Source organism: Vollenhovia emeryi, unplaced genomic scaffold (assembly GCF_000949405.1).
Source record: "Vollenhovia emeryi isolate VEMERY1.0 unplaced genomic scaffold, V.emery_V1.0 DF939150.1, whole genome shotgun sequence".
Classification (NCBI taxonomy): Eukaryota; Metazoa; Arthropoda; class Insecta; order Hymenoptera; family Formicidae; genus Vollenhovia; species Vollenhovia emeryi.
The window spans coordinates 1,210,216-1,223,897 of NW_011967216.1; the positions used below are offsets into that span (position 1 = coordinate 1,210,216).

At 41.3% G+C, this 13,682-nt stretch overlaps 1 protein-coding gene across 2 annotated transcripts in view; it reads right to left on the minus strand.

Moving 5' to 3' along the window:
* Positions 1-13,682, minus strand: part of LOC105565635 (tRNA dimethylallyltransferase, mitochondrial) — an 84,255-nt gene that overhangs the window by 35,252 nt on the left and 35,321 nt on the right. For both annotated transcript variants that reach the window (XM_012018997.1, XM_012018996.1), the window contains exon 4: positions 5,276-5,411. In XM_012018997.1, coding sequence (XP_011874387.1) covers positions 5,276-5,411 — 136 coding nt within the window. The remainder of the gene's footprint in view (positions 1-5,275; positions 5,412-13,682) is intronic.

Below are 13,682 nucleotides of genomic sequence, written 5' to 3' on the forward strand. Positions count from 1 at the left end.
CATTTTTTCATATCTCTTTTAGTTTTTTAAAAAATCGACTGTATAAATTAAAATGGCCCACCCTGTATATATGAAATGACTCGGGAAGACATCCCCAACAACATATTTAAAAATAAAGCAAATCGGAGAGGAGGCCCCTTTTATGCATAATTACCCTAATCAATTCTCTCAATTAGTTCTGTTCGATATTCAGTAACGCAAAGATAATTTTCACTTAAGAGGCACTAACCGAAATGTTAAGTTGCTTAACTACAAAAAAACGGTCAAAATTTTTCCCAGAGTAGAGTGTTACGAACAATCCAAATAATTCGATTACTAATTGTGGGGCCCCAAAATAGGTTGCTGTCTTTTTTCCCCAGAGTGTTTATTATCTTGATCTGGATCTGGTTTAATATAAGACAATATAATAGCAAAAATTGAAAGATGTGTAAATATAAGACATCAACTCAGAAAATTAGAAATATTAGAGTATTAACTGGTGCATTCTTTAAAAATTAATCAGTGGATTATCACTGAAAACAGTGAATAGTCACTGATTTGCAATAGTAAAGCTAATATAATTTTATTAATTTCATTTGCATTTAGTATTTTACTTGGTTTTTTAATTTAGAATTTAACCAAACAATTTTTTGTCGCGATTAACGCACGCAGATGGACACATATTGCCGACGTTACATTACTGCCGCGATTGATGGATGTGGACTTTTATTGATCGACAATCTATGTACAAACGCAACGGGAGAGACGGCACGTGACAATTTCTTCGTTCGTAAATTGCGCACGACTCTCGACGACGTACGTCGTGTGAGTGGAATTGCTCGTATTTTTCTTTGAACTCGACCCATTTCGTCTCATTCGCAAAACGTTTATCTATCGGGATCGCTCGTCCGAGCGGACGCGGGATTTATCGCGGAAGTAAAATGGGGCACGTGAAGCACGAGACATTTATTAATAAAACCGGAGACGACCGCAAATCGAGACATAATGACCGGGGTGACACGGCAACCGTCGCGGTTCCTACATTACGACCGGTGATTCAAGGCGCAGATAATTTTGGCACACCCAGGGTTATTTATACGTCGTAGATATGTGGCGCGAAAATGATAAGGAATTCATGAATGGTTTGCGGGATGCTCCTCCCCGACACTGCCGGCGACAGCGCGCGGTTTTAGTCGCATCACCGACAAATTCGACGCAAGCGAGCCTGCCAAGAAACAATATCGTTTCTCCGGATTTAACACAAATGTGATTTTACCGATACCTCTTGCTGCCCTTATTTGTACACCTCGTCTCATTTTTCACTCGCCCCTATTCATATCTCTTTACGTTCAATTTACATGCATATCTCAGGATCTCTGCGATTACCGTCCGGAATCGCTCATTGTTTCGCAACTTTGTAACTAGCCCAGGCACCGAGATCCTCGATCACGCGAGAGAACTTAATCGATCCACTCTATCAAAGGTGGCGGTTGTAGCCGATAACGGGAAAAGCAAATCGTATCGCCTCTCACTCTCCAGCGCCCAATGGAAAAGGGGCGGAAGTTCGTCCGCGCGATAACTGTATGCGTTCGTACGTACGCTCACGTGTGTGCAAATGGTTGCAAAGGATCGATGGAAAGGTAGGCGAGGAGGGAGGTATTTGCAATACGGCAGAAAAATCTGGCATTCCAGTGCGGCTGCTCGCGAAACGCAGCCAGTGATCCATGCACAAAACGATGACGTACGAGCTACATTAAGCCGTATTTACACTATCATCTCTATCTCTTTTTTTCCTTTGAATGGATTCGTGGAAAGTATGTCGGCACGTCATCAGCAACAATTTTAATCGTACAATAATAATACACGATTCTTTAGATTTCACTTGTGCATTAGTCGCCTCCAATTAACAGAAATTATCTACGCGAGATTTCATTATATTAATTAATAAACACATGTGTATAACATATCATATGTTTGGCCCAACATAGATCTTTTGAACTTACATTCATTAGTTTAGTTAAATTTAAATTTAGAAAAGTAGTTTTCCGTGAATTATATAAAGGAAAGTCCCCAATTATGAGATAGGCTCCTAACATAAGATAGAGGGTTTTCAACATTCAATTTCACAAATCTTTTTTGCAACAATTACGCGCACGATCTAACCACGAATTTTCCACGAAACTTCAAGGGCAATAAATCCATGGTGGAGGCAAAATATAATTAATTTAGCGGAAACCCCGCTATCTCATATTAGGAGCCTATCTCATAATAGGGGACTCCCCTCCACACGAAAAGATTTCAGAGACTTGGACTTTTTTCAAGAACTTTAAATTTGAAAATTAAGGGCAAAGTAAAAAATGAGAAAGTTGCTGGGCGATTTTTAATTGAGTATTTTATTAAATGTAAATATATACCTAGGTATTGTTATTATCATTCATAAGCGGTAAAAGCTGAAATCGCTGATGCAACCATCGCAAGAGATTAGCTGACCAGAATAGATATACCGCGAAATATAGTATAACTCCATTCATTCCCGGGTACGTTACAATACGCGGCACAGTCCACCTGATTGAGAAATATGGTGTGAACGGGACCTTACTCGAGAACACGCCGTTACTTAACGTCGCCGCTCTCGGGGAAAGTCTTAGACCACAGATCTGCGGTAACGTAAGGCTAAAGAAATTCTCAAATGGCCGTTACGGGCACCGGCATAGGCAAGGTTGCCGAGGGATCGACTTCCGATTTCGAAATCGCGCTGGGTACCGATCGTTTCGCGGTATTTAGGATACGGCGGTTTCGAGCGGACGCGGTATTTGTGTCAGACGGCCTCACGATTTTTGATATCGCGCTGAATATTAGCATACACCGGCTTCGCTGTGCTTTTACTTTTACGACGTCGAGCCTCGAACGTCAGAACGAAGGTTAATCGATTCGTAGATTAATTAAAGCCCGAACGTGTCACGTAAATCTCCGTAAATTCGGTAGTTTAACTGCGGAACGACGTCGCATGCACCCGAGAATTTCTCGTGCCTTTTAGATTACGTAAAAAAAAAAAATTAATCGAATTTGACTGCGAGAGAATAAATGTGCAATTACGTCAAAATTTTCTTCTTACGTAAGTCGAGAGAATATTCTTGAGATATTTGATGAATCGCAGAAGGTGCTAATTGATAAAACTCTCGATACACGTCGTATGTACATGTATTTATATTGTGCTTCTATGGAGTGTGAATTTCTATCAAGGCAACTGTCGAAATAAGCTCTCTCGCGTAGCGGCAGTCAATTCTGAGGTATTTATCGTTGGAAAGTAATTTCTAATTTGCTTTCCTATTTACGTGCGAGTCGGCGTAGCAGAACCGCGGATAAATTAATAATGCGGAAAGTGCTATTGGAGAAATGACAGTCCTCGTGACAGTGGCTGCTCGACACTTCCGCTCTGCCGCTTCTAAAGCCGTACTTCGGTAAATGTTTCCGATGAAGTAACACCCCGTAGCCTAGAATCGAAGTTTCTATCCGTTTTTATCCGACTTCGCCGCTGATTACATATTAGATCCAATAAATTTGCACGCCGTGCAATCAACACCATCGTCCCGCAATTAGCCTGGATTTTCTCGAAACGTTGTTCATTCGAAGCACGCATGATTTAACATCACGTTGCGAAACGGTGACACTTTGACAAGACTGTAATTCGCGCGATGCAGTCAGAACAAGTAGATACAGCGCGGTAGAAGGATGTATTGCACGAAATTATAATTAATAAGAACGTTCGCGTATAATCTATCTACTTTCTACATGCAATTTTTGCCTTCTGACTTTTTCTTAATACACTTGCCACAGTCATATTATAAATAATTCTCGTTATTGACCGGGACTCTTATTTTGCTTTTGACTGAACGTCCCTTCCTCCTCGGAGCTCGGATTAGCTTAGCCGAGTGATAGTTTCTGTGATCGCTGTCATGAGAAGCCTGGGATAGCGATTTCTTTCGGGAGAGTAGGCGGAACGGAGTATCTGCGCGGCGCTGAAAGCGGCACCATCGATTATCCCGACCTAACGGAGGCGACGATAAACCAGACCGGGCAGCGTTCGAAGGCGATAAACTTTATCGTTTATCAAGGAAAACGAGCGGCGCGGCGCTGTGCCGCGAGCGCGATACAGTTATATTCCTCAGTCGAGATCCAGAGCCGAAAACGGACGGGCGATATCATCTCGTCCTGACGTAACCCGAAACAGCTTGCGAGCAGGCTGCGGCGACGAAGCGGATGAAATGAGCCGCGTTAAATCCGCCCGACAAATTAACGCGCTGACGCTCCCGCGCGTTTCCCGTCGCGTAAACGGCGATAATTCCTGTCCTTCGAAATTTTTCTATCGCACCCGTAAAATAAGAATATAAGAACATTTATCACGACGCGCTGAATATGGGCGCCGTCGATTAGCGCGATGCTTTTAGGATGTCGATAAAGCCCCGCGTGGTGTACCGAGCACAATAAACTTTAACTACGCACGACGCGATAGCATTTTATGGTCAGCAGTAATTGCGCGAACGTCTTTTTTTCTGCTTTTACTTAAATCAGCGATTGAGAACCGAAGTTTATTTATTCGTTACATTACTTCTCGTCACGTGGACAAATCTGAAATTCTAGCACAAACATTGCACATTTTCGGTAAGTAGTGGATTCTCAAGTACGAAGGTAATATTAATCCGAAGGCCGGTGATACGGTATACTAATAAAAATAGGTTTTACGGTTCCTAATAAAAATCAGCGATAATATTTTTGCGTAAGAGATCCTCGTAAAAAAGGATAAGACGTTTTACGAATGATATACTAAAAGTCGCCTCAGGCAACAATTAAATGGAAAACGACTGCAGATGTCGGACGACGTTCGACAAAAAACGTTTACGGAAGAATCGAACGTAAATTTCATTTAACCTATTTTCATGTATCAATGAAGAAAACGGTGTCTAAATTTTTATGTCACTTTAAAATGAAATTATACACGAGAATCAGGACACGTTGATCCCTCGCTTTTTAATACTTACTACGACTATTTTGTCTACATGCGAGATTACTCAAAGGGAGGGCGAATCGATAAGCAATAAAATATACTGACAGAGACAAATTGCAAGAAGTAATGGTCTGGGAAACGGGATGATAAGCTCAAACAGGAGGCACACTTCTGTCATTATTTTGGTGATACATCATACTGTCTGTCTACGACAGTAGTAGGGTGATATCGATCGCTGGCGTATTGAAGTTTAATCTATCGAAAGAACGCGGCCACGCACGTCGTGCATACCTTATTGCAGCGCAGCCACAAGATAACGGAGTTCGGGTATCTCAGAGGCCCCCCTAATCCGCAGCCACCGGCGCTGCGTTGGACTTTCAGAAGCTCGGTATGCGTTTTTCCATGTTGGTGGAAAATCTCCAGAGATCTGCAACAGATTCGAGAAAGACCTTCACCAATCCGCAACTTTCGCGGATCTCTTGTACGCGTCCCCGCTTCTCCCTTTCATAATGTTAAGTGATATCGTGTATGAATTCGTACTTAAATCTGAGCAGTGTTATATTTTTCCGACTTTTTAATTTTTTGTAAAACAATCAAATTTTTGTGTCACGCCGAATTAATCAAAGCATAAAAATCAGTATGCGCTAATATATTCTTATCACTGATTTATATCTATTTAATGGCTAACTATTTAATGGCTTGTCACGATAAACTAATAATGCGCGACATTTCTTATAGTTAATCAAGTATTGAACAATTTACCGAAACAAAACATATTTATAATTTGATGAAAAATATATTCACTGTCATTGATGAATACACGAATACATAAACATGGAAATTACAGAATGGAGAATGATAATTTATGCGTGTACGATATTGCTGCGGACATGTTTGTTATATCCAAGTATTTTATATGGATATAAAGAACACGTTATTTATGGTTTCGTGTATTTTCGTAAATTTGTCGCTCGTAGAAACGGCTAGCCGTCTATTTTACGCGTTCGGTAATACTGAACTTTGCGATATTTAAGACCAGCTTTCGACGACATTCTCGTCACCGGAAAGAGATAGAAGGAGGAAGGGAGGAACTTTTCGTAATTAGCGAGCGCGCCTCGGCGTCTCTGCCAGATGCTTAAGGTGATCGAACTCGCGTCTCGAAGATGTTGTGCGATGAGTGGCCGCGCGAAGACATTCCACGATTTAAAGAGAAAGATTGCGAGCAGTCGCCTCGCGAAAGCGCAAGTCGGATTATCAGAGGGCCCATTCGTCAAACGATCGGAGAGACTGGAATGTGGTGCTTCGTAATTAGCGCACGTCGTCTCGCGTAAATTGCACAGCGTATTACGCGCCGTAACATCGTGATTCTTATCTCGACGCTAAAATAAGATCCAAATTGGCATGGAACACCAGTCTAGTGCGTATTAAACAGTCTTCGGAAATGTCGCCTCTCGATAAGCGCCGAGGTACCGTAAGTGCGACATAAACTAATTATGACTTGCATCTTGATTTACGTTTATCGCTCAGGCGAATTGCCGCATCAGAAATATGTATTATGAGTCGAGAACAAACAACCGAGGATATTACACTTAATAAGTGACTCTGCACTGAGAAAAATTTCCATCGGATAAACCAATTAAATAGTATGTCCGATGGTTAATTTTTCCGATTACGTTTTCCGATTAAATTATGGATATATCCGATAAAATTTATCCGATGAAATACAATTACCGGTGAAATTTGATTGAAAAACCGATCAAATTTTTCATCGGATATACAATTTAATCGGATATATTCGTTTGTTATCATGTAATTGGATTATCCGATTATATATTTAATCGGACATTTTTCTCAGTGTGAACATTGCGACCATCTGAGCTTCGAATTTCTCTCGATGTGTCTGAATTCCTGACGTGATTTAATGGCTGTTTGGAATATGTCGCGAAATAATTTTTAAGTTAACGACACATATATCAAAATTCGAAATGATGTAACTTGTATTTTGCAACGTAATACATCGTCTATAGAATTTGTAAAAACTGTGTCTCTAGTTTTGACTTTCTTAATGTAGTTTTATATGCTAAAGAAGGCACTGTGTTGCCGAAACGCGTACACGAATACATATAAATTTTATAAAATTCTAAAATTAAATTTTACAATCATTATCGAAATTTCTTCTTGTATAATGTTATTTGGCCGTTAGATCGACGCTTTGTTGTATTATATTTGCGCAAACAAATACGTACACTGAGAAAAATGTCTGATTGAATATAATCGGATAATCCAATTACATAATAACAAACGGATATATCCAATTAAATTGCATTATATCCGATGAAAAATATGATCGGTTTTTCGATCAAATTTCACCGGTAACCGCATTTCATTGGATAAACTTCGTCGGATATATCCATAATTTAATCGGAAAACGTAATCGGTAAAATGAACCATCGGAAACACTACTCGATTGGTTTATCCGATGGAAATTTTTCTCAGGGTATGATTCCTCGCTCAAGCTGCATCCTATCTGCGAGAGGAGCGAGGAAGATTGAATGGATGCGTGCGTGAGGTAGGACATGACGAATATCTGACGAGTGCCGCCGCGCGTGTATAAATACACGCAAATTGACGCGAGCCGGCCGGCGATGGAAACAAAAGTCTCTACGAGCCTGGAGCTCTATCTCCAGAATTAACGATCGTCCCCGGCTTCCTCGATCGACAACGAGGGTCGCCTAATTCCGTGACTGGGTCGTCGCCGTCGTCGCCGAGTAAACGGATCCCGGGAGAGCCAGCCTACAGGCTGGCTTCAACGCGGGCGAACTTGTCGACGACATCGGGTCTGAGCGTGGCTTTCTATTTCCGTGACGGTCGTCAGCGCCTCCTTCTAGGAGTCCGACGAGAGGCGGAGACAAACGGGGGAAAAAAAGGATGAAAATTAGACGCACGGCGGCATCGTTCTCTCCGAAGGAAACGGCGCCGCGGAGGTAAACGACCGAACGTCTCTGGCAATCGGACGATTTATTGGCCTAGGTTATAGGACAAAGATATGCGGCCTATGATCCTAGCTGTTCATAGATCATTTTTTGTAACTCGCTTTATCTCAGATTACCGCAGCTCTAAGTGAGACACACTTAGGATCAGATAAGTAAAATATGAATATTCATGATTTTGTGATAAGGTTAAAAATGATATTTTAAAGCTGCACAAATTACTTAAAAAATTATTACTTTTTAGTTTTAATATAAAAAAAAATTTGTATCCGATAGTTCAATCAATTCGTATTCAAGCACACCGAATGCGATTTTACAAAACAGTAGCTCACTGGTCTGTGAAAAGATAATTTCAATTAAACAAGCATTAAAAATATTTGTGCTTGAAAAACAATCCTTGACGATAAAAGTTTTTTCATAAACTTTTAAAAACTCCCCTCGATTCTGTGTAATTTCCACTTTGTGAATCATACTTTGAGTATCTTCTATCAGAGAAGTAATTTCCCAATGAACAGTCGTTGAGTTCTTTAGGGAAATTCCGCAAAATACACAGTTATACTCGTATATAAGGAATTATACGTTTATGTAAAGAGCTGTCCTGACAACGTTAAAAATCCTCTCGCGGAGTTCCCTCACGCAAGACAATTTAAAGTTTTCCAGCCACTCCGCCGCTTCCATCTCACTGTTTGCATACCGTGTACATGCCCAGCATTAGTACGCGGATCCGCTGAAGAATTTCAATGAAAGGAGTCGAAGCGACACGCGCGTTAAGGAGCCACGCGTGAATTGCGGCTGTTTTCGAATCGCGTCGTCTTCCCGCGAGACGTGGCGTGGAAACACGGAACAAACGATCGAAGTTATGCAAGTGCAATGTCGCGTCACGTCGTGCCACGCGTTCCCGATAGTCTGATAGGCGAAATCCGATCGCGCGCGGGAATCCGCCATCGTTGAGAAAATGGAGATCGTTCGGGATCGGAATTTTTTTTTCGGAATGTTTAAAACGCTTATGGAATCAAGAATAATATATGTCTCTCTCGTAAAAAATAAAATTGCAATTCGAAGAAGAAATTGCACACTCAGAAAGAATATTTCTTTAAGTTAAATAAGTCAGATACGTGTTGAAGTCATGTTTCTTTGAATCTACTAAATTTTTATTTACCTCTACTAAAACATTTGCTAGATTTGAAGAAATATATATATGAATTCTCTTACAATTAGAGATTTCAGTCGTATAAATAAAATACAATTTTGGTTAAGGTAAAAAAATAATTTCTCTGAAATTAAATGAAAGTTTAGCGAGGTCAAAATTCAAAGGAAATTTGTTTGATTTCAAAGAAACTTTTTTTCTGGGTGCACGCGATATAATAACGACGATAAATATATCGTTTCGCTAATTACGAGTCTCAAATGTGGACCGTGCGAGCCGCAGCTTGCTCCGGGTGCGCGAATTCGAAGCGTGCGCTAAGCCTATTCTTGGAATTTATACGAGAACGAGCGAGTTGGTTCGCAATCAAAGCCCTAAGCGTCTAAACATCCGGCGCAGTGTCCCGGCGATAATTAATCCGGCGCTTTCATCGAGCCGTCGTGATTATTGGATCAAAGTCCGCCCACCCACTTATCAATCACGGGCCGTTTCGCGTATAATGGCGTAGCTTCTTCAAAAAGCGCGAATGCGGGCGATTCTTTCGCGCCAATCAACTTTGCGACGGCCTTTTTGTATCGTCAAAGTTCGAAAAAGTCGTAAATATTCTCTGACATGCAACGGATGTATTTTACGATAATTAACGAGATAGTGGCTCGGAATGCTCTTTCGTTACATAATGAAACGATAATGCCATACCGCACACACTCTGCTATCTTGAAACCATTGAATAATCGTTGATACTTTTTCACGCTCAGTGAAAACGATATACCGCTTTAATCGAAATACTATGAACATTGTATAAAATTGCCATAATATAAAATGATTAACAAGCTTGAGGCGGATACGTTTTTTTGTTAATATTCATACATGCTTTCTGAGTCATGAAAATAATATCTCCGGTTTTAATTGAGGCATTGTTCTGAAGCATTCGCGATTGGAACACTGGCGTCCATAAATGAAAATTTCTATTGAGAAATCAGATTTCAACATTAAAGCGTGTGGCAAGCTTCACGTACAAGAGGAGATAGAGGAAAGTCCCCTATTATGAGACAGGATCCTAAAATGGGACATCGGGGTTTCTGTTAAATTAATAGGCATCATCAGTTGATTCCACCATGAATTTGTTGCCCTTGGAGCGAAATCTGTTTGGTGGAAAATTCATTGTCAGATCGTGTAGTCGTTGCGAAAAAAAGATTTGTGATTGAATTCGGGTGTTGAAAACCTGCTATCTCATAATAGAGGACTTTCCTCTGCTAAAATTAATTAAAAACTCATTGTCCCTTCTTTGAAAATCAGTCGTGCTCGATATCGTCCTAAGCAATTCCACTTTAATTATATAATAGCGGATTACGCTGAACCTCTCGCGTCTGACGTTGCAATTCTCAATTCAATTATTCGGCATATAGCTATACTCTCGGGGGTCGCTGAAGCGAAAAGCAGCTACGGGGCAGATCCCAGAAATCGTCCTGTCGATCGTGCGGAACGCCTCGATGACTCTCAAAGATATCCTCGCGAAATACGAAATTCCGAGCACGACGCCGAGGTGGAACGCAGAAACTCGAGTTTGGTTCATCAGCCGTATTATCGAGGCGAATTCGGGCCTAATCTGTTGAACGCGAAGCCGCACGGGTAAAAATAGTCATTTAACGAGATGTTCATTTAGTAATCTCCATTTTAATTAAGCCGAATCCATTACGAAACATCGCGCGCAGATACCGGTATCGCGACACACTCGTGACTTTATCGTCAAGATTCGCCCGACGTATCGCGCGGTCCGGGCGTTTCTCTCCGAGAAAATTGTACGTCAAAGCAGACGTTAAAACAAAATATCTCGCTTGCAGCGCTTCGAGAAGAAGTGTTAAGCACGTTTCTTAAACGCCGAGCTCTAATTGGCACACGTCGAGATATTAACAAAGAGAGCGCGCATTTAATTTCGGGTTAAAACCTGTTGAACCTGCATACCTAATCCGCCGAGATGCAGTATCTCGACATCGAGACACCGAGAGATGATCGTCTGGCTAAAAGATATTGGCGGGAAGAACCCGGGGAGTAAAAAAAAAAGGCGGGTATCTACTGAACGATCCCGTTCCGATTCCGATCCGCATCGCGGCTTCGATTCGCCGTTTCTTACGTCTCCCTCTTTTCTCCGGGGAGGGAGGGAGGGAAGGCCGCAAATCGTCCGATACCGATTGTGCAATTCTCAGCGGCGCGTAATCGACGGGAATTGGAAAAGACGGCGAGCGGCGAATGGAAAAGGCGACTTTCTCCCGGGACAAGTCAATTTTAAAGACACCGTGGCGCGTCACTCCCACGACACGCGATTCCACATCTCGATGGTTACTTTGTTACTTCAAGTAGAAACCCGTCGATCGGAAAGAACTTAATAAAATTAACTCCCGTATCGGTGCATCTCTCGCGTCATTTAAAGGGCTCCTTCCTACAAAATGATCACAAGAGCGGCGATCTAAAAATAGAGGAGAGAAGATCGCGATTCCATCACCGTTTATCTATGACGTTTATCCGAACGAAAGAACGAAACCAAATTCACAACCAGAAAAAAGCTTCTTTGAAATCAAATAAATGTTCTTTGAATTTTGACCTTACTAGACTTTTATTTAATTTCAAAATGATTTCTTTACCCTAACTAAAATTTGATTCGATCGAGAGGAATCTCTAAGAGAATTCATACCTATTTCTTGAAATCTGGGCAAATGTTTTAGTAGAAGTAAATAAAAATTTAGTAGGTTTAAAGAAACAGGATTTTAACGTATCTCATTTGTTTAACCCTAAATAAATCGGTTTTTCTGAGTGCAATTCCAAACGCTGTTTGTCGAGTCGACCCTAGTAGCACAGTGCATTGGGCAAACATTGGCCCAATACAACGAAATATTGAGCCAATGTTTAACCAATGTTTGGTCAATGCACTATGCTACTAGGGAATCGCTCGCATCCGAAACAATATCCGCGTGTCATGGTACGCGTGCGGCTTGGTCGATTATCTGTTCGCCATTTTATTCGTATATTATCGACGACGATACTCTCGACCGGCCTGGCTCCATTCCACTCGCTCGCGCTCGTCGCTCGGATTCCCGAACCGCGTCTAGCGTGTCTAGAGCGGTCTAATGCCTCGCGAGTGTTACTTTGTACAACGTATTTAGGACGGTGGAATGAGGTCAGCGTAAATCCTAGCCGATACCCAGCGGAGCCGACCAGTGGGCGCGAGGCCGCTGCGATTCGTTATGTCGTACTTTCCCCTACGTTAGATTTCTCGACCCGCCACCATCGTGCTCGCCGCCGCGCAAGGTATAATGCGGTTAACGCGAAATATGCAAGGAGAACGTACGCCGCCGAGAGATAATGCGAGATTAGAATTTTACGAGTCGTTCCGCGCGGCAAAAGACCACTTTCCACTCGCATTTTCGTTCGCGGGCGAGTCGAGCCGTTGCCATAAATCCTGCCGCGCGCCATGCCGACCATAAGGTGTATACACGAGGGCCCATATACACGCATGGTAGATAGTAATGTACTACTATTTGCGATTTCTCTTTGCGCTTCGATAATTAAAGGATCGAAGGTCTGAACATTTGGCGGAGGCATCGAAAAAGGGGGAGAGGATATATCGTTGGAAAGGCTTGACATCGACTATAGCAAACCGTGGATTTGCTGCACTTGTCACGATCCTTGAAATCTCAATGATTCAATAATAAAGGGAAAGAAATTCAATCTTTTATACTCCGTTCAATGACACAAAGGTATTGCAACTGCATTGCCAGGCTTTTTTACCGCAATTTCTCACTCAAGAATTTTTGTAGTCCAGGTAATCTTGAATTTACCTCTTTACTTTATTTTCATTGTAACGTGCAACTAAATACAAGTTTCTAGGAAATAATTATTGTATAAAGTGTTTCCTTAGAAAGTTAATTTTACGTTTTATTGGTGCTGCCAAAATGTTTGTTATAAATTTGTTACAAAATTTCGACTCTCTTCTTGTTCCTTTTCTTCGTGATAGGTACTTATGATCACACTGAGAAAAATATAATTGGGCAATCCAGTTACATAATAACAAACGGATATGTCCGATTAAATTGTACATCTGATAAAAAATGTGATCGGTTTTTCAATCAAATTTCATCGGTAACTGCATTTCAGCAGATAAATTTCATCGGAAGTATCCATAATTTAATCGGAAAAATTAACCAACGGAAACACCATTTAATTGGTTATCCGATGAAAAATTTTCTCAGTGCACCTATCCATGTTGGCAAAAACAGGTTGAATATTTGTGATATCTGTAAATTGTGATTAAAGGATCTGGCAGATCAATGCTTTGGAAAGTTGCCCATGAAAATTATAATGATACACAATAAAATTGCATCTTTCCTTCGATCTATGATTTGCAGCGACATTTGTAACATTACGAAAAAGCACGGTTCTCAAGCACTTTGCACTTTATTGCAACCAACGTTCCAGTTATCGATAATTACATGATGCTGATATTATCCTGGCGGCGATGAAAATCTCGTATGATCTACGCTGAAACACGATCGAAATCTCCGTTGCAGCG